This window comes from Amphiura filiformis, chromosome 2 (genome assembly GCF_039555335.1).
Source record: "Amphiura filiformis chromosome 2, Afil_fr2py, whole genome shotgun sequence".
Taxonomy (NCBI): domain Eukaryota; kingdom Metazoa; phylum Echinodermata; class Ophiuroidea; order Amphilepidida; family Amphiuridae; genus Amphiura; species Amphiura filiformis.
This window is the reverse complement of record NC_092629.1, coordinates 30,983,316-31,008,906: the sequence shown is the minus strand read 5'-3', so window position 1 is coordinate 31,008,906 and position 25,591 is coordinate 30,983,316. Positions and strand designations below refer to the sequence as shown.

General features: G+C 39.8%; 1 protein-coding gene across 1 annotated transcript; it reads right to left on the bottom strand.

Moving 5' to 3' along the window:
- Positions 1-16,746: 16,746 nt before the first annotated feature.
- On the bottom strand, positions 16,747-24,367 carry LOC140139818 (uncharacterized). The gene is made up of 3 exons (XM_072161558.1): positions 22,042-24,367; positions 21,042-21,976; positions 16,747-16,776 (listed from the first exon to the last, which is right to left on the bottom strand). The coding sequence occupies exons 1-3, from the start codon at positions 24,365-24,367 to the stop codon at positions 16,747-16,749; spliced, it is 3,291 nt and encodes a 1,096-aa protein (XP_072017659.1).
- Between the last annotated feature and the right edge of the window lie 1,224 nt (positions 24,368-25,591).

The window sequence follows — 25,591 nt, the reverse complement described above, 5'->3', positions numbered from 1 at the left end:
CGCCTACATGTCAAATTAAAAACAAACCCGAACACACGTCTGAAAGGTGTAATGAAAATGGCAACCCGCGATGGGGGCGGGGGGGGTAGGTCATATAAAATTCACCTGGAGATAGGAGGGACAGAAGATTAAAATCCCGTATAATAACATGCTAATTTTTCTAGGTTTGGACCGTGGATTTTCCCATGGACCTCAAGCGTGCGTCTCTTTTAAGAGAAAAATACGGACTAACCTAGGTAAACATACAAACAGACAGACAAAATGGTTTTCATAATCATGGAATCCATATAAATTGAAATTGCAGGCTATCACGGGAGCAAATTTTTAAAATTTACCTCATTTACCAGAAAACCCAATTGGGGATTTGGGCTACTAAATCGCTGGTCGGGCAATATTTGCTTTTCAATGGAAAATTGCCCTGGATGACAACAATGAAAATATCGACTATTTCTGCTGGTTGCTCACGAGATAAAAGTACTGAGTTTGACATTTTCGGAGCACGAAGGGAAAAAGGGAAAATAAAAACGGAAATTCTGACAAAATTATAATATATAGACCCACACGATGTGCGTTACAGAGGTGGGAAATATCTTTCTTTAGCAAACTATATTAGTTTGATACGCTAAAAAACCAATTCCGTAAAAAGCTCGCAGGCGAACTCAAGCCCTATAAAAATAAAAAATATCACACTAAAAGACACAATTTGATGCTTAATTTTAATACCAGGATTAAAAAAAATATATATATCCAAGCACCAAGTTTTTAACTGACATTACTGAAGAAAAAAACAACATTGCTTTATATTTGACCGAGAAAATTAATTTCATAATCTCTGAATTTTGCTGATTTTAACATGTATCGATCGACTTTTAGCGCGACTAAGCATTTCTAAAGAATCGGTTGTCCAGGTAGGTGACTGTATAGCTGGATATCATAAAATCGTGGAAAATGGTATCGCCTATTGCAAACCACCAAATCTGTCGTAGGTTTGAATTGCCAATATAAAAAACACATCTACGACTTGGTTTGAAATAAGGCGAGCCTGACGCCATTATCAGTTTTGGGAATATAGCACACCGTTCGGTGTACACACTTGTGCTAAAATGTAATTAAATAACTAAAATCGGATTACTGAAATAATACCAAACAGCAACGGACATTGAGTAAGGACTACGTGAGAAGTTTGGGGTAAGTAAAACATTTCCTTGTTATAAAAAACAGCCAAAAGCTGTCCAAAATTGCACAAGGCGATATATCTCGAAACTAAATTTTGAGAGGGCCTACGCTGATTCTTTTTAATTCTAGTTTAAAATCTATCCGTCACCTGCAGTCTGATATGGTATCTATGGTTTCATCCAATTCTTGGGAACTAATGTGGAAGGTATTTTGGCTAAAAAACCCGATACTGTTAAAAATATCGGTATTTATGCAAGCGACATTTCTATCGTGTAAAATGCATTGAAAATTGTCGGCTAAAGAGTGCATAAATAAAAATCGCGAACAGTAATATCAACAATAACTATCTACATTCCAAGCGGAAACGCTTTTCAAAAACATACAACCTTTTTTCGGGCAATCGCTGAAACCGAAATATGCAATTCTAGGCCATCTGTAAAAAAGTGCGTGAGCGTTTGTGACTATGAACTTGGGTCACCGAAACAAATGTTTATATTGGTGTCAGGCCTTTCAAATTGATACAATAATGGCTTTCATTTTAACCGTTTGTTAAACTGCGATTTTTACTTTTTTAGAAATCAAAGAACGTATCAATAAACTTTTTGTAGATCGCTTAAAAATAGCCCCATCCCTTAAGCAGGAACCTTGAGGCAGAATTTGAATACATATTATCCTGTAACGTTTACTTAGCCTAACAGTCAATGAACGTTCATTGTTAGCATAATAAGTAGCTTCTCCTATGTTTATGAAATCTACATCTACATCTACATAAATACTCAACAAAGTTGCATGAAAGCAATATCTAGTTGAGGTGATCAAAGGCGCCAGTTGAATACAACATGGCTATATACAAACTGAAGAAAAAATACATTAAATTACATATTATTAATACAACTCTTGAAGCAGTCAACTGATTTGGCAATATACACGGAAGGAGGTAGGGCGTTCCATTCTATGATTGTCCGGGGAAGAAACTATATTTGTAGGTGTTTATGTGAGGTGTCATAACTCTAAACCTTTGGGGATGGTATTGACGAGTTTTAACTGTCTGTGCTTGAACATATTCAGGAATGGGTATTGCAATTTCACCATTTTGAATTTTATACATTGTTGTTAATCTATGTTGTCTTCTTCGCTGCTCAGGGAAGGCCACTCTAGATTTTGAAGGATACCAGTGACCGTACCCTCGGTTCTCCGGTAATTGTTGGATACAAACCGAGCTGCCCTGCGCTGTATTGCCTCAATTCGTTGGATGTCGGACACATTGTGGGGTCCCATACAGCGCAAGCAAACTCAAGGTGCGGTCTTACCAATGCGAAGTACATTTGCTGTTTTACGTACTTTGGGCACCTCCAGAGATTTCTGCGAATAAACCATAGAGCATTGTTGGCTTTAACAGTAATATTGTTGATATGATTTGACCACTTTAGATTACTACTGATTTCAACGCCCAGATATGGGTGATGAGATACGGTTTCCAGGTTATCAGTGCCCATGCTATATGTATAAATGATAGGATTTTTCTTTGTAGTTACTCGCAATGTCTTACATTTACGTGTATTAAATGACATTTGCCACTTGTCAGACCATTCAACAAGTGAATTGAGATCTTTCTGCAGGGCCAGTGAGTCATGCTCAGATGTTATTGACCTATACAACAAGCAGTCGTCTGCAAAGAGGCGTATTTGCGTGGAACTATCAAGGTTGTTTGCTATATCATTAATGTAAATTAAAAACATCAAAGGTCCCAACACCGTTCCCTGAGGTACACCAGACTTGACGGAAGTTGATATTGAACATTCTCCATCCACAACGACCCGTTGGGTTCGGGTCGTTAGCCATTTTTTAATCCAATCCAAGATTGTGTTTACAAACGAATAACATCTGTTATACATATATACATCTACTTGCTAAGTCTAATAGAAATGAAGGATAAGGAACAATTACAGAACATGTATTGTTGATTAATGTAGCTATGGGTATACAATGTTTACAAAATAAGAGCGTTAATGTTTTGTACATGAAGTCACAGAAGTTAACGTCTTTGCTACATATAGCTAGTTGTTAATACATCGAAAATGTGACTAGAGATTTACAATTTGATGACATTCAAAATAATTTAGTATTGAAGAATTTCAACAAATTACAGAACTTTCATTTGTTGACATACTAGCAATATTGTTAACAATGTTGAAAATCATGTTCATAAGCGTAACATCCTCTATACATCTATTTATTAATGTTCATAAACGTATAACAATTTGTTACATCTATGTCTTAATGGGGTTGGTACAATTGGTGACCCTACTTCTCATACCCGACTTTTCATACACCACTTGACCCGACTTTTGTTACAATAAATATGTTTAAATATTTCAATGAATACTAAATAAAGTGTAAACGTAGTCTATACCGATTTGACATGGCTAAATCAGTGTGATTAGTGAAAAATATTGTTTATAAACCTCCTCCCTTGTTCGCTGCCATAATCTCCAAACCAGTCGTTTTTTAAAAGCTCTCGCATTAAGATGGTATTTGAGGCATTTTGGAAGTGCTCTATGCATGTTAAAAATAATATGAGTATTATGGCTGCACTCTTAAAAAGATCTAGTTATTTTTGAATAGAAACTTTTGACATGAGGAGCTGCTGCTATTCGGATGGGGATATAACAGATTTCTCTGCAAAATGAACATATTTCTCTTCAAAATGAATCGGATATTCTCATCAAAATGACAAGAAAAGAATCAAATTTGATTAAAAAAATGAATATGTTCTTGTCAATTATTAAAGTTTAAGCTAACATAATTTGCACTTGAATGAAAACATCCATTAGTTCATTCTGTTGAATGCCAATAGTGAGTCTCCCCCATATTTCTACTTTTCATGTTGCTCCGGTTATTCGTTAACGAAAGTATTTATACCTAAAAATAATTTCATGCTGACATCTACAAAATTTATTTATCAGTTGAACAAGTTCACCCTCTGCATAAAATTTTTTTTATTTTGAACATGTTGAATGCCAATAATGTACCTCCCCATGCATTGTATTTCTACTTTTTATGTCACTCTGCTTATTAAAACTAGTACTTTATTTTCCGTCTTTTAAGTTAGAGATGTGGCGATCATACTATTAACTCAAAATCAAAATGAAAATAAAATCTTCTGAAAGTAATAAAATATCTATATTATAAAGAGTATACTATTAATGAAAAATTTAGGCCTAAAACGAATTAGACATATAACAAATCAAACTCAAATAATTTATTTTCAAATTACATACCTTAAAATCTTCTGAAAGACAAACGGTTTTGTCTCAGCCATTTATTAATTTCTAGAATATGCCGCAAATACCACCTTAAGATCTATGCATGACGACATCATAAACTTTTTTTTATTGTCATTGCAGGCAGTAGGCCTATTTAATTATTTTACTGCTAGCAACATTTGGCATTTATTGAACATTGACTTCAACGTATACAACTGTATACCACCATACCAGGTTCAACCAAGTTAGCAGATAAAGGGCAACCAGTTATTGACTTTTCTCCTGGTAATTGGTCAATAAGCAAACACTCATGGTCTGAGCAAATAAGTCCGGGCGATTTGTATTGCACAGGGCTCAGTGCTAAAGTAAATATATTTTCTCTTTATCGCCTGCCTAAGTTTCCCCATTTAAGGGATGGGGTATGAACGTTTGGACAGTATTTATTGTGGGACATTAGAGCACATCAGACATGTTGAATTGCATTCTGAATACGAAGAATGTCCTTTTGATATAAAATAATTTTGATTTTTTGAAATTCGCAAATGATGATTTTTATTTAAATTGTATGTAGGTGGGATGAAAAAGCCGACGATCAATTGAAAATTGTGACCTTTCGTATTGAAGATATGGATCTTTTTCCCAAAACACAAAAAAATTAGGTCATTTTGGGAAAAATCCATATTTTCAATATGAAAGGTCAAAATTTTTCAATTGATCGGCTTTTCCTCCCAGCTACATACACTTTAAGAATATGTCATTAGATTTATAAAATTTACTTCGAGGACTGTTATATATCAAAAATATGAAAAATATCAAATTTTAATAATTTGTCATAAAATTTGTAGGCCTATTACATCGTGATTTTCAAAAAATTAATTTGATATCAGAAAGACATTCTTCGTATTAGGAATGCAATTCCATATGTCTGATGTGCTCTCATGTCCCACAAAAAAATACTATCGAAACGCCCATTCCTGATCCCTTAAGTACTCTAGTAGTAGGAAAAGGGGGATACTGGCTCATTTCTGTCATTTTTCTGTGTAACCTTGGATCCATTTGTTCAGGGTTAAATACAGGGGAAAATTTAACAAAAATAACAACACAGGATTACACAGAAAAACAATTTACACAGGATTACACAGAAAAACAATTTACACAGGATTACACAGAAAAACAATTTACACAGGATTACACAGAAAAACAATTTACACAGGATTACACAGAAAAACAATTTACACAGGATTACACAGAAAAACAATTTACACAGGATAACACAGAAAAACAATTTACACAGGATTACACAGAAAAACAATTTACACAGGATTACACAGAAAAACAATTTACACAGGATTACACAGAAAAACAATTTACACAGGATTACACAGAAAAACAATTTACACAGGATTACACAGAAAAACCATTTACACAGGATTACACAGAAAAACAATTTACACAGGATTACACAGAAAAACAATTTACACAGGATTACACAGAAAAACAATTTACACAGGATTACACAGAAAAACAATTTACACAGGATTACACAGAAAAAATAACAACACAGGATTACACAAAAAAAATTCCCTGCATTTCAACCCACCCCAATCCAAATTACACAAAAAAAATTCCCCTGTAAATTAACCCACCTAAAAAAAAAATGCAGGGAAAAATTCCCTGCATCTCAAAATTCAAAATCCTCAAAAAAAAATTAAAATAATTTTTGGAAAAATTATTTTAATTTTTTCCCCGATTAATAAAAAATAATTTTTGGTTTAAGAAAATCCCAATTAATAAAAAACAAAATGGATCAATTACAAACACTAGCTAAAATTACAAAATTCATGGATGAAAAGGCTCAAATCGGTTCACCGGAGTCACTTAGCTCGGGGTTGTGGTACCCTGTTAAGAATGATAATGATGAAACAGTTTGGGTCTTATCAAACGGTCACAAAAACATCGTCAAGCTCTGTAAAGAATTGGGAACTACTTATTTTGACCTTTTGATGGTAGGTGCTGCGATAATCGGTGATGAAAACACTGTCAGACTCTGTAATAAAATCCGGTGCTCTTGAATTTAACAAAACGATGAAGTGTGCTGCATTACGTGGGCGCGAAAACATCGTCAAGCTCTGTATAGAATGGGGTGCCACCGATCTTGACAGCGCGATGAGGGGTGCCGCGTTCGGTGGATACGAAAATATCGTCATACTCTGCAAAGAATCTGGTGCTACCGATTTTGACGGCGCGATGAGGGGTGCCGCATTCGGTGGATACGAAAATATCGTCATACTCTGCAAACTATCTGGCGCTACCGATTTTGACGGCGCGATAGAAAGTGCAGCGTTGAGTGGACGCGAAAACATCGGGAGAATCCGCAAAGAATTGGGCGCCACCGACTTTAACCGCGCAATGTCTAAAGCCGCGGAGAGTGGACGCGAAAACATAGTCAGACTCTGCAAAGAATGGAGCACTACCAATTCTTGACCACGTCCTGTATTATCGAAAAATAAATGGCTGATTCTCTATATTTTGAATGCTCCGATGATGAAATATTTCAACAATTAGAAGATGCGTCTAAGGGAAATTTTTTCATGTGGAATGGGACTAGGCTTGGAAACTTATTTGTCGCGGCAAGCGGGTACAACGGAGAAAAGATTAGACATCAAGCCGTTAACTTAATGTTGTGTTTTGTCAATTGGTACAAAGATAGATATAGGATGAGATTGTGTATGAGACCACCATGGATTTTTCCTGAGAGAACCGAAGAAATAGAAATATTGGAAAAGTTAATAGATTTTGTTATGAATGAACTACCAATTGGGAAAAAAGACACGATTGCGTTAAAAAATTATCGAGACAAATTTGGTTTTGTGGATAAATTTCATGAAATAAAAAGATGATAATTTCATTTTGGATTTTTACTAGTGTTTTTGGATTCTCCTGAGAGAAGAATCAGGATGGAAGCTAAACGCATGACAGAAATTTTAAAAGCCTACAACGATGCTAAAGAGACAGAATGAGTAGGTCGTGCAGAAATAAAAAAAACCTCTTGTGATTATTAATCACAAGAGGTTTTTTGTTGTAGTTTACCACACCCAGTTTAAAATGGTTGTAATCAAGTAGGTTACTACAAATGCGGCGTATCCAGTAACAAAAGGAACCCGTCCAGCACAAAATTCCCACGGTTCTCTAGGTGCGCCGTCTTTGTATCTACCTTCAGCTTTTACTAATCCGTTTTTGTACCAACATGTTATATACGTGGGATAATTATCATCAAACACCATCTCAGCCTTCATTTTTGTTTTTTTTTTTTTATAGTACCATCTCCAAACACCGCATGGTTTTTTTTCATCATCCCACATTTCTTTCCGATACTCTCCGTACGCTTTCAGGTTCTCAACCCAGTTGTCATCCTTTAGATTTGGAAGATCCATTTTATTTAAACGTGGTTATTTGTACAAAACGAACTTAAATTCTATCTTAGGCAGAATGAGTACAAAAAATAAAAAAACCTCTTGTGATTAATAATCACAAGAGGTTTTTTTTTGTCATAGTTTACCACGCCCATTTCAAAATGGATGTAGCACCGTAGGTTGCAAGGTATCCAACATTAAAGGAGTCCCACATAGTCCAAGAGTCCCACCATTTTTTATGACCGAAAAGAGTAAAACCTGGTACACCATCTTCATGGTATTTACCTTCTGCTTCTACTAATCCGTCTTTGCGCCAACTTGTTAAATACGTGGGAATGTTGTTATCAAACACTATCTCAGCTTTCATTTTTGTTTTTTCTTTGTTATGATACCATCTCCAAACGCCGTGTGGTTTTCCTTTATCATCCCACATTTCTTTTCGATACTCTCCATACGCTCTTAGGTTCTCAACCAAGTTGTCATCCGTTAAATATGGAATATCCATTTCTTTTTTATTTATACAAAACAAATTTGATTTCTAATTTTTTATTTTCTACGGATTCAATGTACTTCGGAGGCTCTCCAGGGCTTCTTTTTTTCCCCTTTCCAATCCAGCCTGTTCTGCCTCTGTGCGAATTTTACGTTCTCTATCAGCCGTAAGTTCAATTAGATCCGCTCTGGTTCTGTGCTTGATTCCAGCCTTGTGACCTCTGTAGTTTTCCAACTCTCGCCGAATGTGGTGGAAGTCTTCGTTGCTGACCCGTCCGTCTTCGAGGGCTTTGGACACCAGATCATTTACCGTATTCAAACTGGACTCAGCCGTTCGTTTTACGCTTTCGTGCTTTTCCAATTTTTTCATGGTAGCCTTTCCAAGAGCTACGCATGCCGCGCTAACTAGACCACCAGCGATGGCGATTCCACCGAGTGGAATGCTCACGATCGCGCCAATTCCACTGGCCAGCGTCCCCACAGCCCCTGTTCCAGATCCGACCGCGATGAGCCCGGAAACTTGAGCCGTGTTGTAGAACATGTTCCACGCTGCCTTGTATTTTCTCCTCAATTTCTCCCTCTCGTTAACCTCGTTGTCCAAAAAATTCCTAATCTCTTCGATATTTTTTAGTCGGAATTCAACTCCTCGATCTTCGCTTTCCTGAGGAAGATCGGGATAAAGTGGCGGTGCGTTAGGTTTCTTCATGCTTATTTATTTATATCACGTTAGTAAAATTGTTAGTCCAGCAAAACTTCGTGCTCCGTAAAATTCGAGATGTGGTTTTCAACGAAATGCTGTATGATTTCTTGCTTGGTTAATTTTTTTTCGTAGAAGCTAAGTATTCCCAGTTGCTCAAAATTCATGTTGATTCCAAGGAGACTTACCAGGGCTTGAGTTCTGTAGACATCTGCTGAAACCCCGTTGATCCAAAAGCAAAGCTTATTTTCAACGTACTCGATCGAGACATGATGCATAATCGTAGTGTCCGTTTGAACGGATGTGGAAAGAGGGTTTGCCGCGCGTTATCTAGCACTTTGAACGATATCGAGTCGTCGGTCCAAGTAATATTTAGGTACATGAAGAAATTCTGATTAGACTGAAACGTCAAAGAACAAGCGTTCGCTGGGGCGTTCGGCGGGTTCACTCCCGATTTTACCGAAAAGAGAGGTTCCAAGGCTGAGCAATAAAATGTGGGTTGTTGAAGAAAATTTCTAAAGGTCTAGTGAGTCGCATGGGGGTCAAATCTTTTCCGGGATTCGGCAAATTCGTAAACCCAGCAGTGATGCCAATTTGCATAGGCCTAGCGTTGAAAGTGTTGTTCATTCCGTTTTTATTTTCGATCAACTTGTCTCTCTCCAAGTCGATGTTTTTTTTGGCTCGGATGGAAACATAGTGCGTTCCGTCTTCGTTCATCCATACCATGAATCTCCCCAAATTTTTCCATTCTACTTTGAAGTTGAAGTCGAGCTCGTGGATGGTTCCGTTTTGCAGTTTTTGAAACTCGGCTTTTCGTAGGTCGAAACGAAGTATTCTCCGAACGCGGCGTTTGAGAGATCGATGGACCCAAGAACTCGACCTCCTTGCAGAACGTCGTCGTTGTTTTTGAGATTGTCTGTGGTTGACAGCTGATTTAGGTACACAAGAATTCTTCGAGGTAAAAATTCGATCGCTCGATCTCCCGTGTATTCACCGGTCGCTAGCCACCCTTCGTCGTCCAATCCGAACATTTCTCGAACGCGGTCCGGAAACCAAATCTGATACTGCTCGGGGATTGTCATGTTGAGTTTCCCATCGCGTTTGTCGACTTCAAATTCGAAACCGTCGATTTGACTCGTGAATTCATTTACGAGCAGGTCAAAATTATACAGCCCCGGGCTTATTTTTATCGATTCTTTAGGTCCCTGCCCTCCTTGAGTGTACCTCCATTCGAGTTCTTCTTCGACGTTGAACCAACCTACTCGACCCGAGATCCTTTTGATTCCAATTTTTAAGTTTTCGCCGTTATTGTCTATACTTTGCAACGGGCGATAAGGTTTTCCTTTGCCGGTGCCGGTAATTGTGACAAACATTTTTCTTTTATCTTTCAATAAAATGAGAACTGGAGGAGTATTCGAACCGACGCACGGTTTCAGTCTTGTGAATCAAGAAATTCAAGTCAACAAAAAAGGAAAATTTTACGTAAGATTTCCCAGTTTGTGGCAAAAGTACAAACTTCCGAGAGTCACGGAAAAAGAGGTGTACGATGACTGGCTCTCCAACCAGATGCAATTTTGGCAAAACCAGCTGAACTTCACGGTCTGGTGCGCCACGTCAGGATGCGGGGTGTCCAAAGAACTTCTCAGTCACAAAGATCCGATGATTCGATCCGTGTTCAGATTTCACGCATATTATCAGATCAGAAGAATCCTGTCGGAAATGTCTTGTCCACTACCCTCGGAGGAATCCTTCAATCCTCTGAACAACGGGATCGACACCCACGCTTACGAAAGAATTTGCAACGAATTTGGAGTGTCCACGAGAGCTAACTGGAGACAAAAGTTCGATCTTTCCAACGGAATGGGCAGTTACTTCTTCAACAAACAATTTTACGACTGGAAATTCGTGACCACCAAAAAATGGTCGAAGCTTATCAACGGAGGAAACTACAGTCAGTCGATGGACTGGAAAGTTCACTTTGATGCGGACAGCTTCGGAGGCGTGGACAAGCAGACTGACAAAATTCTATACATTGAACAGCTGTTCGATCACGATCCGGATATAACCGACAAAAGTATCAGAAAAGGAGATGCCATGGCTGCTATCGGAAGTTTCGTAGCAGACACTTGGAACGAGGGTTTCACACGTGCGGGAGTTTCGAGAATCAACGACTCCATCAGGACGTACACGTGGGCAATTCTCGGATCCCAAGCTCAAGCCAGATCCGGCATCCTGCGTTCCGGCAAGGCGTTCGACGCTCAGAAACAATTTCTAGCAAACGTCGAGGATGCGATCAACTCGGTCGTGGATCTTCCGGACTCGATCGACAGATACCAAAAACTCTTCAGTACGCTCAAAGCAAATTGGATTTTGTCGTGGGTCATGGACTTTACTTGCTTCCGAGCAATATGGAAATCCTCGTGGGATCCGTGAACGGATACAACAATTTTATTCAAATCGCCACGGATGACATGCAGATAGGGCTAAACTCAAGCGTAAACACCGACTTTCGACCGAATGTTGAAGACAGTGCTCCTGAGGAGAGTCAGTTGTTTGAAACGGTTAAAAGCCCATCTTTGGCTGAAGGGGTTGAAAGTTCACTTATGGTAGAGGAGGTTGAAAATCCGCTCTTAACTGAAGACTTCCCACTAATGCATGATGAGAAAAAACTTTCTTTAATTTTGGGAGCAGCCGTTATTGGATTAGCCATCGTATATTTTCGTTAAAATAAAAAGATGGATGTCCCACCAGCCGAAGAAGCAAGTGAAAGGGAGAAACTGATAGAAGAGAGAGAGAAAGCCGCTCACAATATGAGAGTTGAACTAGCATTCACGTTTGTATGGATGACTTGTCTCGCGGCAAAAATTTGGTGGCTTAAGTAAAAAAATAACTCTTAGCAAAAATAAATGCTAAGAGTTATTTTTTTTTTTTGCTCGTTGTATTACTTTTTCTTTTTCTTGTATGCCTCTGTTACATTTTTGTACAAAATTCCTCCAACTGCGAGAGCAAAGATCCATAGGTGTTCCGCTAAAAATCCAACCACGGATCCGGCTGTTTTCATCACAAAATTTATTACGGCTCCGATGATCCCTGGAAGAGCTATCAAGGCTTTGTCTCCTAATTTTAATAGAAGATTCGCGATCTTTTGCAGTTGATCCTTGAACCAATCCGTCCACGTTTTTGGCTTTGGAGGCTCTGGTGGCTTTGGTCCTGGACCCGGGTCTGGTCCTGGAGGCTTTGGTTTTGGAGGTACAGGCTTAGGTGCAGGAGTGACGGCTGAAATTGCTGATTTGGTTGCCGCAATTATCGATTCAATAATTGTTGATATTGTCATACCAACTGCGGTTATAATCGATACAATAGTAACCCCCTCTCGTCGAAATAATGTGCTAACTCTATCACGCAAAAAGCCATCGCTATCTATGAAATTTTGATAGAATTTCGCAAACGTTGAAGCGAATTTCTGACCTTGGCGTCTTGGTCAGCAATAGCTTTGTCAAAATCCTCAATTTCTGTTTCCAGTTCTCTAGCTCTTTCAGCGTCTTCTTCGCTTACGGGTAATAGAGGTTCTCCTTCCGGATCATTGGGATTAAAACTAACTGAACGACCACCTTTGGATTTCAAGTTTTTAGTTTGGTGACTTTTTCATCCCTTCTTTTGACAAGATGCTTGTAAACGTCGGACAGCTTTTTTAGTTGTCCTTGAGCATCCAAAAAATTCTTGACTTCCTCTTGGTTTGCAATGGGATCATCCACCAGCTGTTCAGCCAATTCATCTGATTGTTGGACTGATTGTTGAATCGAATTTGCAAACGGATTTCTACGTGCTCTAGTACTGTTACGTGCTCCACCCTGGGCGGAAGGTCCAGTGGGGGTATTGATTGCTTGACTGGTACTACTTTCAACCTGTTTGGCTAGTTGTTGCGTTTTTTTAGTAGTGCTAATGAAATCCTTTACACCTAGGGTTTCTCTTACAAATGTACTACCTCCTACACCATATTTTTCTTTAATATAATCAATACTTAGAAATTTTTGCGGCTTTCCTTAATGAGTCAATCTGGTTTTTTTATCCTTATATTCAATAAAAATAGTATCGTCCTCAATTGACCATTTTGTACCCTTCCGAAATGTGTCTCCTATTTCCTCAACATTATCTTTATTGAGTTCAAATCTTAGTTTTAATTTTTGTTTTACATACTCTTTCCAAGGTACGGAAAGTTTTACATTAATATCTTTTGTATTTTTAGAAACTCTTTTGGAGGTTCTGGAATTCCAGAGCGAATTCTATCACCGCGAAGAGCATTAAGTCGTTGAGTTAAACTTTCCACATCCTCGATAGTATCGTGAGTGAGGTCACTACCTTCCCATTCAACGCTTCCTCTACGTCTCTGGGAGTACACCTCAACCTTTGTTTTTATCTGTCCACCTCCAAAATTACTCTCTTCCTGCGTCTGACCACCAACTGCTCCCGTTGTATCACCGACCGTTGACTCATACAACTCATCTTCAAGCCTCTCCATTTCCAAATCTGTTACTGGTTCAACTACTGAGCATTTTGATCTTTCTTTTTATTTTACGCTTTTTCTGAATGAACTTTGTAATAATAAAAAGAAAGATGGCAACTGAATACGGATACAAATTGGACCCATACCGACAACTTCGCAAAGCGCGAGGAGTTAAAGGTGAAAGGCGTAGCATTCGGAATACGCATGTTCCGAGTACCATCGACCAAACCGGAATTCTCACGGTGAGATTTCCTGGTCTTGGAAAAGATGACGTAATATACCCTGGAACGAGTTTTCTTTGGTTCAAGATTGCTCTAAATTCCGCCTCTGGTGGAAATCAAGATCTTAACAGGACTATCGTAAATAATCTCGGAAGAGCGATAGTGTCAAAAATTGAGGTTAAATCGGAAGGAGCGAGCATCTTCACTCTGAACGATGCTGATATATTCCTATGCTACCAAGATCTCTGGAAGACGAGCGAGGAAAGAGAGAACGCCGCTGATCAGGGCATCCAGTCTGCGGCAGGTCGAAAAATAAGAATCGACGCTGGTGACAAAGGTACAGATGCCAAGGATGTCGCCGAAGGAAAGTCCTTCGGCGACAACATGTTTTGCATCCCTCTGGATTTTGAGATGCTGAATTCTCATAATCCATATTTCCAGTACGAGATGAAGGACAGGCTGAGTTACGAGCTGACGTTCAACAATTACGGAAAAGTCGTGGTGTCCACGGATACAGCAGCCAGCTATTCCATCTCAGATATTACCCTTGAGTTTGATGTAGTCAATGATCCTGAGCTAGCGATGGCTCTTAGGAACAGGGTGAATGGAAAAAGCGTCGTCAGGTACGACAGAGTCATCAGACACAGCAAAGAGTCGCTTAACAAGTCAGACACCGTCTGGAATATCGCTCTAGCACCGCGAGCAAAGTCCATGAAAGGTATTCTGATTCTCTTCGTAGACCCAGCTGCGGATGGAGGAGGAGCCAATTACGCTCGAGATACCGAAAAGTTCTACAACCCAAAGATCAAAAAGTTTCAACAACGCTCGACGGTATTCCAAATCAGCTGCACTCCTCTGGGATGCTGCCTCACCATCACTTCAAAGAAATTCAAAAGCACTTCGCGGATGGAAAATTCAGAACCGTTCCACACGTAATCAAGGAAGCGGGATTGGCTGATGTGAGGAGGCGAGATTATCTCACGACCAAGTATGGTCTCTGGTTGGACATGAGAACCACGGATGATGACACGTTGCATGGATCTGGTAGGAAAATTGAAGGAGCTAGTCAGAGTATTCAGATCGAGATCGAAAAAGAAGCCGAGACGGCAGGAGCGTTGAACGCTTACGTGTACTACATACAGGATGCACGGGTGAATATCGAAGCCGGAAGATTGCAGAGCGTGAACTACTAGAATAAAAGATGTTTCCAAAACACGCGCACTCGGCTATAATCTGCGGAACCACCGGCTGTGGCAAGACTGAATTTGTTCTGGATTTACTCGAGAGGGAATACAAGAATTTCTTTGAATACATCATAATCGTTTGCCCTACCTGGACGCGCAACAAAGCGTACTTAAACAGATCCTGGTTTTTTAAGGACGTTGATGTCATTCCAATGGATCCTAACTGGTGTCCAAAGTCCGACGATTGGCTGAACGATTGTTTGAAATTTGGCTACAAAACTTATGGAATACAAGACGGACACACACTTTTCATTATCGACGACTGCAGCTCTGACAGATCATTAACCAAAAAGAAACAGAAGCTTTCTCAGCTAGCCTTCCCCGGAAAACACGATAATTGCTCCGTTTGGGTGCTTACACAAAAATATAACTCCATCGTTACCGATCTCAGAGAGCAGACAAAATGGACAGCCCTGTTTTACACAAAAGATCAAGATAGTTTTGGCGAGACTCTAAGGAGAACGATATAATCCCAACTCTAGAAGAGAAGAAAGAGATCAAAAAAAAGCTAGCTAAACAAAAACATTCCAAACTAATTCTAATTACCGAGCAACCGACTGAGTACTGGTGGCAAAAATAATCTTAAGATAAAAAGCAAGATGACTGAAATTGAAGATATAGTTAACGAGGCGATGACCGTGGGCGTTCTGCCCACCCTGAGCGAAACGCCTACCATAGGTGGAATGTCTACCTTAGACGGTACGGCTACACGGGAGGAACTTGTAAACACGGACTCTGCTAAAACGGAACAGCTGCGGGAACGGTTGATCAGCGTAGCAGAGGCAGGAAAAAGCAAAGAGTATTTGGGAAAGACCATAACCTCCGCTGAGATCGATAGGCTTGATCAAAAGAGCCTGATGAGACTCTACGCCAGATACGAGGCTCACATGGGTGGGATAGTGACCAGGTCAATGAAAAAGCACTTCGTTACCACTTACGTAAATTTGGTCGGACTCTTCCTTCCAAAAAATTTGTCGATTACCGATCGCGATGCTCTGGAAGAGTCTCTGAACGAAGGACCCTTTATTGATTTAGCTTTAAACAAATGGACCTGTGGGCTGTATCATAGTTTTGGACATATGCTAGCTCCGTTGGAGGCTATTCTGTTAACTAGCAACGGTGTTAAAAAAGTTGACTTTCCACCAGAAGCGAAGTGCACAGTAGACGACTCCCCAAGTATTGATGTGATTGATTAACCCTTTGAATACTAACGGCGACTCGAGTCGCCGTTAGTTAAAAGTTTGCAAAACAGTTTTAAGATATAACTTTTTTATATTCTAAAATGCCATTTATTTCTTCGGTTAGCGATTTGATCGATTTTTCTCCAGAAGAAAACCCTAGTTGGAGAAAGGGTGAATTTCCAAGTATCAAAGATGCCATTCGAGAGATTCTGATGTGCAAAAAGATGAATAATTGCGAGGTTCCAAAAGACTTTCTCTTGACAGAATTTGTTTATCATTGTCTAGACGAAGAATATCACGGATTTCAAAATCTATCGCAAACGCGAGAGTTTCTATCGAACCCCGACTCCGATGACGCCTCCTTACAAGCAAAAGAGACGCTCAACCTACACGAAGCCTGCCAAAATTTAATGAGTTTGAAAAATGATAGCAATTTTGGGTTTCTAGAAGAAAACTTGATTAGACAGACCAACAAAATTGTGAGAAAAAATCTTCCGTTAGAATTTGGCGAAACAAAGCCCGGAGAGTATAGTCGGGCTCGGAGGTTTACAACGTTTATGGGTCAGAGACACGAGTATCGCATGCCTGAAGATATGGAAATGGCGGTAATCAACATTGTTGATAGATTCAATAGTTTGTTTATTCAAAGCAGGGAAGATCCTGACGAGGAAAAAAGATTGTTGAATACCTTCAAAGCTTGCGCATATTTTGTAGCCGAAATGCTCGAACTGCATCCTTTTTCGGATGGAAACGGAAGAACCGTAAGGCTGATGGCAAGCTACATACTTTCTTCATTTTCACCGTTTCCGACTCCGCTTTACAACATTTTTAGCGAATCCAGCAAGGATGATTTTACAAGGGTCGTGATTTTAGGAAGAAGTGAATCACCAGCTCTGTTGACTACCATGATGATTGAATGCAATCTTTTCTTCTGGAGACAACTTGTAAAGCAACAAAAACCCGCCTAGTATGGAAAGGGTTAAGATCCTGAAACTAAAAAATTCAAGAGGAAGTATTTATTCCTCTTGAATTTTTTTTTTTTGGTTGGATTCCCATGGTATCTGAATAAATTGCTCAGGTGTTACTCAGGTACTTGAGTAATGTTACTCAGGTGTTGCTCAGATGTTACTCAGGTGTTACTCAGGTGTTGCTCAGATGTTACTCAGGTGTTACTCAGGTACTTGAGTAATGTTACTCAGGTACTTGAGTAATGTTACTCAGGTGTTACTCAGGTACTTGAGTAATGTTACTCAGGTGTTACTCAGGTACTTAAGTAATGTTACTCAGTTTTTTTCTAATAATAAAAGATGAGTGATCTAGAAACCAAATCAGTAGACATTCCGCCTAAGGTAGACGTTCCAGCAGCGGACACGACGCCTCCGACAAAGGTGACGGCAGGAGTGAATCAAGCAAAAGTCAAAAACCCGAACCGGGTTGCCGCTGGAAAAGCATTAGCCGCAAGAAACAAAGAAAGGGTAGCAAAATGAAAGCCTCTGAAAAATGCAAGCAACACCATCCAAAGATACACCTGAGACCATGCCTTCAGACGTGTCAAACTGGTTGTCAGGTCCAGTTCTTGTTGGAGGAGCGGTCGTCGTCGTTGGAGGGATAGTGGCATATGGGTATTCTACCTTAAACGGTACGACTGAAAGCCCACCCACCGTGACCACAGTGGTCGATCATCAACCAAAAGTCGATCCTTTCGATGATTTTTAGTTACAATAAAGAAGATGGCAGAAACCAATCCAAACGTAAAAATGAGCGGAAACGGCGCGTATCACGCAACAACGATAAGCCTCGGTATATGGGCTAACTCGTTCGTTATGAAAAAGTTCCTAAAAATGAAGCCGGCTAATCTCTCGCAGCTTGATGCGGAGGATATCGGAAAGTTGACTTTGAGTGTCTTTTCGGCTACGATGCTCAGAGATTGGCTCGTGAATCAAGGAATTCTTCCAGATCAAATTATGGCTTAGACATTCTGTCTATGGTAGGTAGGTATATTAAACACCCTCTTAGCACTATCTGTGCTAAGAGGGTTTTTTTGTAAAAATAAAGAGAAAAATGGCGTCACTCGCATTCATGGTTGGTGGAGCCGTGGTTAACGCTTTGGCATTTTCAGGGAGCAATTATTTGTTCAACTCTCTCAGTAGTTCGGAAGAACGCAAAGACACGATCTCGCTCTCGAAAAACTTCAGCACGACCGAGATTCTTGGAATTTAGCGCGTCTTTCAAGAATAGATTACATCAACGATCAATTAAAAAACAGGGTCACGCGGAGAGAACCTTTTCGGACGTCGATGACGCGATGAGACAGTATTATAATTTAACGGGAATTTTGATGGATTCTTTTCCACCCGAACCACAACTTTATGATGGAGAGTATCTCGACGAAGATCAAACAAAATCGATCCAAAATGGGGAGTTAGCTTTGATCGGACTGGGATTGCTCGGAACCGGTGTGGTCGCTATCAAATACTTTGGATAAAAGTATTTGAGTGGGAGCTGAACCTCTAATCTCAGGAAAATCATCGAGAGTTACGGGATAATGTCTTCGTTTGAGTAGGTAGAAGAGAACGTAGTGAATATTGAAATTATTTCTCTTGGGTTTATTTTGTAGATAAATTTTCAGTATATTATCAAGATCGGATAACAAATTAATGCGATCATGACAAAAATCAACGGGAAAATTACCCGTAACTTTGTAATAAATCTTGTGAATGGCTTTTGGGTCTGATCTCAAGACTTTTAACAAGTCTTTTTTACTCAGGGACTCGAACAATTTTTTATTTTTTTAAATTTTTTTAACAAACTCGTCGATCAAAATCTCAGAAGTACTCGTAACATTTCCACTGTAGACTTCGATGTATTCTTCAAACTGGTTGATCTTGGTTTCGCAGTATTTTATTGGTTGTTGAATTTGGTCGATGTTAACTCGGGGTGAGTTCTTGTTAGGAGACGCGTCATTTTCCAAACCACAATCATAACACACATCGTCTACTATGTATTCTGAGTTGCAATTTTTACATTTTGGCAGACTTCGTTCCACTCGTGCGGGTTCTTTAAACAACCGATTAAATTCGGTACCGTATAGACAAATCGGTTTTTTGCTCTGATTTCGAAGGCGGGTTTTCTTTTTACACAATTTGCAAAAACAACGCTTGTATTTACTCGTACAATTCATTTTTTGATACAATAAAAAAAAATCCTCTTTAGACTATTTTGTCTAAAGAGGATTTTTTGTTTGTTTGGTTACCTTGGGACGGTACGTCTAGTCTGAGTCTTCATCATATTCCAACTCTTTCACTACAAGGTCAAAACTGTGGTACATGTTCCCGGTTGTTTTGCTTTCTTTTTTGCCCGTGGGTCTAACAAGAGCTATTGATTCACCGAAGTCCAAGTCCAAGTTTTCTAGCCTTTTTGTTAGGGTAGAACAACTCCAAACTCGAGTGTCATCACTGAGAGTGATAACTCCGGATTTTCCAACCCTGGTTTCCATGATCTCAAACTTGGTAATTTTGTAAATTCCACCTTCTTCTAGTTCAACCCATTTCAAAATTGAGGGTCCTTTTTGATCTTCATACAATTTTTCAAATTCTAGCTTCGTTATGCTTAATTGTTTTGCCATTTTGTTCGCTTTTTTATTAATTAGGATTTTCTTAAACTGTTTTTATTTTCAAATCGGGCTAAAAATAAAAGATGGCTGAAACTAAAATGTCTAAGGTTTACTACAGTCCGAGAGGGTATTGGAAGGGTGTTTCTGCGATAGACAAGCTGGCGAAAGAGGCTGGAGTGACGAAAGAAAAAGCTAGAAATTTTTTGAAAAAGCAGACTCAGTGGCAAATTTACCTACCACCTCCAAAGTACATTCCCAGAGCAAAATTTAACGTAAGTGTACCTAATGAAGTTCATCAAGCCGATTTGTTGTTTCTCCCTCACGACAGACCGAGTAAAGGAAAAAAGCTTTACAAGTACGCGTTGACTGTGGTGGATGTCGCGAGCAGATACAAGGAAGCTGAGCCTCTGAGCTCCAAGGAATCTGGGGAGGTGGCTAAGGCCTTTGAAAAAATTTACTCTCGAGTTTTAAAGTGGCCGAAGCTTCTGCAGGTCGATCCTGGAAGAGAATTCATGGGCAAAGTGAACGAAGTGATGAAAAAGCACAAGGTCGATATCAGAAGAGGGTTGCCTGGTCAACATAGAGCTCAGGCAATTGTTGAAAGATTCAACAGAACTTTGGCTGAAAAACTGTTTGGTCATCAGTACTCGCAGGAAATACTGATGGAAGCTCGTGGTCAAAAAAATGTGAGGTCTACCGAGTGGGTGGGTAGGCTTCCGGATGTGATCAAAGCTTTGAACAGCGAAGAGACTCGGCTGATAGGAATGAAACCGGTTGATGCTATCAAGAAGAAAAAGATTGAAACGATGCCTTCAGCTCCACAGAAGTTGAAAAATGAGATTGAAATTCCAGGTAACGTGAGATTGAGATATCTTTACGCTCCCGGAGAGTTGGAGGGAGGTGAGAGAAGACGCGCAACCGTCCCATTTGGTCTCTGGAAACTTACACGGTTGATAGTATCGTGAGGACACCGGGTGATCCAATTTTGTACTATTTGTCGAAGGGAGCACCAAAAAGAGCGTTTGTTAGACAGGAGCTTATGATAGTACCCGAGGGTACACAGTTGCCACCCGACAGAGTTTTGAAGTAAAATTTCTTATTCAAGTTTTTCAACACAGTAACCGTGTGCATGTGTGTGAATTTTGTCCTCAAGTATGATTCGTTTGTCATCGTGCGGATCTAGGGCAACTTTGTTGATGGTTTCAGTGTACACCTCGTGCTTGTAACTCCTAATCACATTCATCGTTCTCGTCTGAGGTTTTTCATCGAAGAGACAGCGCTTGTAGTCGTCGAAGGTAATTTTTCTTTCGACGACCGATTTTTTGACGCCTTTGCACCTCTTTTCCTCGTTTCCCTCATGCATTCTGTAAGAGTACAACTTTGCTCTCAGTCCAACGAATTCCACTATCTGCTTTCCTCCGGCTTCGTCCTTGAACATGCCGGGAACTTTTTTGTTCTTTCCCGTTGGAATTCCCGACGGATGATCAGCTGGGTAGTTGGAGGTGTCGAAAAGCTTTTCCACGTCTGAAGCGATGTCCTCGTAGAAATCTTCGGTCTGAATTTCATAAAGTAGCGAGTCTGTATCTGTCATACAGAGCTTCGCTTTGTTTCCGTACTTTTTCTTGATGTAATTGTAGTGAAAGTCGTACATCTTAGTCTTTGCGATATCCAGGATGCTCGCTCCGAGATATATCGGCTTGTTGAAGTACAGTGTGGATTTCTTCATGTGAACGGCTATGAGGTTTTCGTCAAAGACGGTGCGTCGGTTGTAGTTGGGTCTCGGGAGGTATTTCCGAGCTTCGGCTTCGCTAGTCACGAGACTGATGTCCACTCTATTTCGAATGTTTTCTATCGTTTTTCCAAAGACGCTGTTGTTCATCAGTTTGAAGAAATCCTTCTCAAAAGTTGATTCGACTTTTGTTCGAAGACTGGTATTCTTGTCGATGTATGATTTCATGAAAGCTTCCTCTCGGTATTTTATCCCTCTGTGAACCTTGGTCAGTTTGAGTCCAAACTCCAAGCACTGCTTCAGAGCCACGTGGTGAAGAACGTACTTTTCCTTGTCGTTCAGATTCGGAATTAGTTTTTCCACTTTGTTCACGAGGAGTCTTTCCGCGCACATGGGAAAGTCGTTGTGAAGGTCGTGTAGCTCTTTAGGGTATTCCAGATCCACTTCAAGAGTACACGAAAATCACGCCAATTGTCTAGCTCTTTCGAAGACATCCACTCGAAGTTACCGACCGGAAGCGGTTGGCTCATGGCCCATCCGTAGAGGTTGTTCGCGTCGATGTATACGATGTACTTGGTAGGCTTGCTCGGATCGTAATCGTCACCCATGTACTTGTTGTTGGCTTTGACATATCTGGTAGATATCGTGGAAATCCCACCTCTCTTTCCGTTTTCGAAAAACAAAGTCTTGTCGTAATCCGTGAGGAGTTCGAGACGTTTGGACGTCGTTTTTAGCATGCCATCGTAGGATAATCCGGGAGCCGTGTAATACCAACAAGGATCCAGTTCGTAATTCTCCAGGCAGACTTTTCTGAAATTTTCGAACACGTCGGCTAAAAGGAGAACGTCCGACTTGAGATACAGATCGTGATACTCCCTCATGGTTTTCATTCCAAAGGTATTCCAAACATTCCGAGCGTGTTGGTAATCTTCGTCGGAGATTTCCGATTCGTTGAGTTTGGAGTGAAACGCTTCTTTGGGAGGGAGACTGGTCTCTCGAAGTTTCTCGAGAGAGTTGACGTGATCGTAAGGGTATACTCCTTTTCTCAGTTGCAATTTTTCATCGTCTTCGAAAAATTTTGAGATTTCGGAAAAACCCAAAAGATTCGCTACGAGTGTACCCAAGCCGGCAGACAGAAACTTAAAGCTATCGAGAAACCTGATTTCACCTTTGATATCGACAGGTTTGATGCACTTTTTGTGAGCCGCTCCTAAAAATTCTTTCATTGGATACGACACATCGGCTACGGTTGGATTCTTCTTGTCTTTTGGAGTTAAACGTTCTTTGCAAATATAGCAGTCTTCGTTCGGCTGCGCGTCGATTCGATTCCTCTTAGGAACGAAGGAATCTACCGAAATTTTTTTGCTGAAGGAGATGTACTTTTCCTCGTTGTTCGGAATGCAGTCTATTTTTCCCTTGGTCTTACCGAGATTTTTGATGAAGAGGTGGGCGTCGTATCCCGCGAGATTGTGAAAGAATACCGGAAAGAACTTTGGCGCTCTGTAAGAGAGATTACACTGATTGTGCGCGGCTCCTCTAAATTTTCCGGTAAAGTGACAGTGATCTCTAACGGTTTTGTTTTTCTTGTTACTTGGGGTTAGAGGTTCCTTACAAATGTGACATCGCGTAGACTTCTTGTAGATCTTTCGTTCTTCGGGACTGATGATCATATTTTCCGCGAGTATGTAAGGATTGTTTTCCAGTTTCCAAAACCTGTCGTAAATCTTTCTAACGTCCTCCTCGAGTTTGTTCACGAAGATTTGGGATACGTCCTCATCCTCAGATTGCTTGGTGTACATTACGGGATCTTGAGCGTACACAGAATCATCGAAACACTTGATGTAGTAGCAAAAGCCCGAAGGTTCGTGCTTTTGGTATTTCGACGTCTTCTGAGAAACTTCTGGTTGGCAGGTTTGAAGCGGTTTTGTAAAAGATTCAAAGTCGGCGTAAACGACAAATGGAACGCTCTGTGACTTGAAGAAGTGCTTGAAATACTGAGTTGGAGGATCGCCGTTTTTCGTTACTTTGGGCATGTCAATTCTCGCGGTCTCATGAAGATGACAGAGATCTTCATGCACCGTTAGTCGTTCTTTGGAAGTGTAAGATGCGTAGCAGTTTCTGCAGTGGTAGTGTTTTACTTTCTTCTTGGTTTTTAGTCCGTGCTGAAGTCTGCTCATGTTCTTAATCACGCAATAGTGATTGGTTTCATCGCCTTCAGAGTTTGTTCCCGAAAACAAAAGAAGATCGACGTGATGCTCTCGACCGATGTGATCACTCTTTACTAGGGGAGCGATGCCTTGGTCATTCTTGCGCGAACCCTTTGGAATATATTCCCCTACATTTACGGAAATCGTAGGATTATTCCTTTCAAACTTGGCAATTTCCGAAACAGGAGTTGGAAATGTGATGTCATCACAGTTGAGCTCTTCGGCTTTTGCTTTAAGCTTTTTGTCTATCCGCTCTGCATTTTTGTCAACCGGATTGAGGGCTCGAGCGACAGCCCACTTGAAGCACTGATTGTCATCATTTTTAACATTGATGAACGCTTTCTTGTTGGCTAGAAATTTTGGAAGCGGAATGTACGAAGCTCCTTGCATCGGTTGGTACTTGTCCATGTGAATTTCCAAGGATACGATAAACTCAAACACCCAACCACTTCCATTGTTCTGGAATTTGGCGATACTCTCTAAAATTTGACCCGTCGTGGTTCCGTAAAAATCATTGAGATTCGTACCCGCTAGAATCTCCTTCGTGGTAGAACGAAATGTGCCGCTTATAGTATCAGTTTCGCCAGTTTGCGGGTTTGTTTTTTCAAACACACACTTGAGAACCATATGAATTTTTTTCTGTGTGTTGTTTTTAAAAAGACTGATGATGCTCAGCTTAACGGTCACAAAGAAGGTGTTGGGGTCGTAACCATCGCGTCCACCGATCGTGTAATTTTCGACGTAGTTTCTAAGAGCCGAATCGGTCTTTTTGATCTTGAACGGATGACGAGGGTTTGCGGGAGGTATCGAAACGTTGAGAATGTTAGAGGAAATGATGTAATTTTCCTTGAGTTTCTCACTGAGAACATCTTTGCTCAGTCTTGAGTATCCTCGGAGACCGGCATTTTTTGTGAGCGTGTTTAATTCCTTTCTGGTGTACTCTCCTCTTTGTCGTCTTTCTTAATTTTTTGCTTCATCAATCGCCTTGTAATCTGGGGGAGGCTTGCTGATTAATTTTCTCAAATCTTCCTTTTTTAGTCTGGAGTATCTTCGATATCCGTTGTTTCTAGCGTATTTGCGAAATTCTTTCGCGGTTGAAATTTTACGAATAATCATTCTAGCTTTATTCTTTATTATATTCTTTTTAAACCAAAATATTTATTTTTCTAAATTGATTTTTTCTGCTTTCTTTTTAGCATAATATTTTTAGAAGCCTTTTTATATGATTCTTTGTGTCTCAAATATAGCTCTTTCGAATATTTAAGCGGATTACACAGCCCAAGTTCAGTACACAAAATTCCATCATATCGATTAATCATCGTATGATAACCAAAAAATTTGTCTGGATTTTTCTTATGACTAAGCTGAATCCACTGATCCTTGTAAAATACAAACAAATGCTTGTTTTCAACTTTTGACTCGAGAGTAATTTCTTTTTCGATGTTGCGATAATTTTTAAACGATTCCATTTTTTTTATTATAAGATTTTTTTAATAAAATTTTTTTTTAAATCAAAATTTTTGATTTTGATAAAGAGGTTAAAAAGATGCAGGGGAATTTTTTCCCCTGCATTTTTTTTTTGGGTGGGTTAATTTACAGGGGAATTTTTTTTGTGTAATTTGGATTGGGGTGGGTTGAAATGCAGGGAATTTTTTTTGTGTAATCCTGTGTTGTTATTTTTCTGTGTAATCCTGTGTAAATTGTTTTTCTGTGTAATCCTGTGTAAATTGTTTTTCTGTGTAATCCTGTGTAAATTGTTTTTCTGTGTAATCCTGTGTAAATTGTTTTTCTGTGTAATCCTGTGTAAATTGTTTTTCTGTGTAATCCTGTGTAAATTGTTTTTCTGTGTAA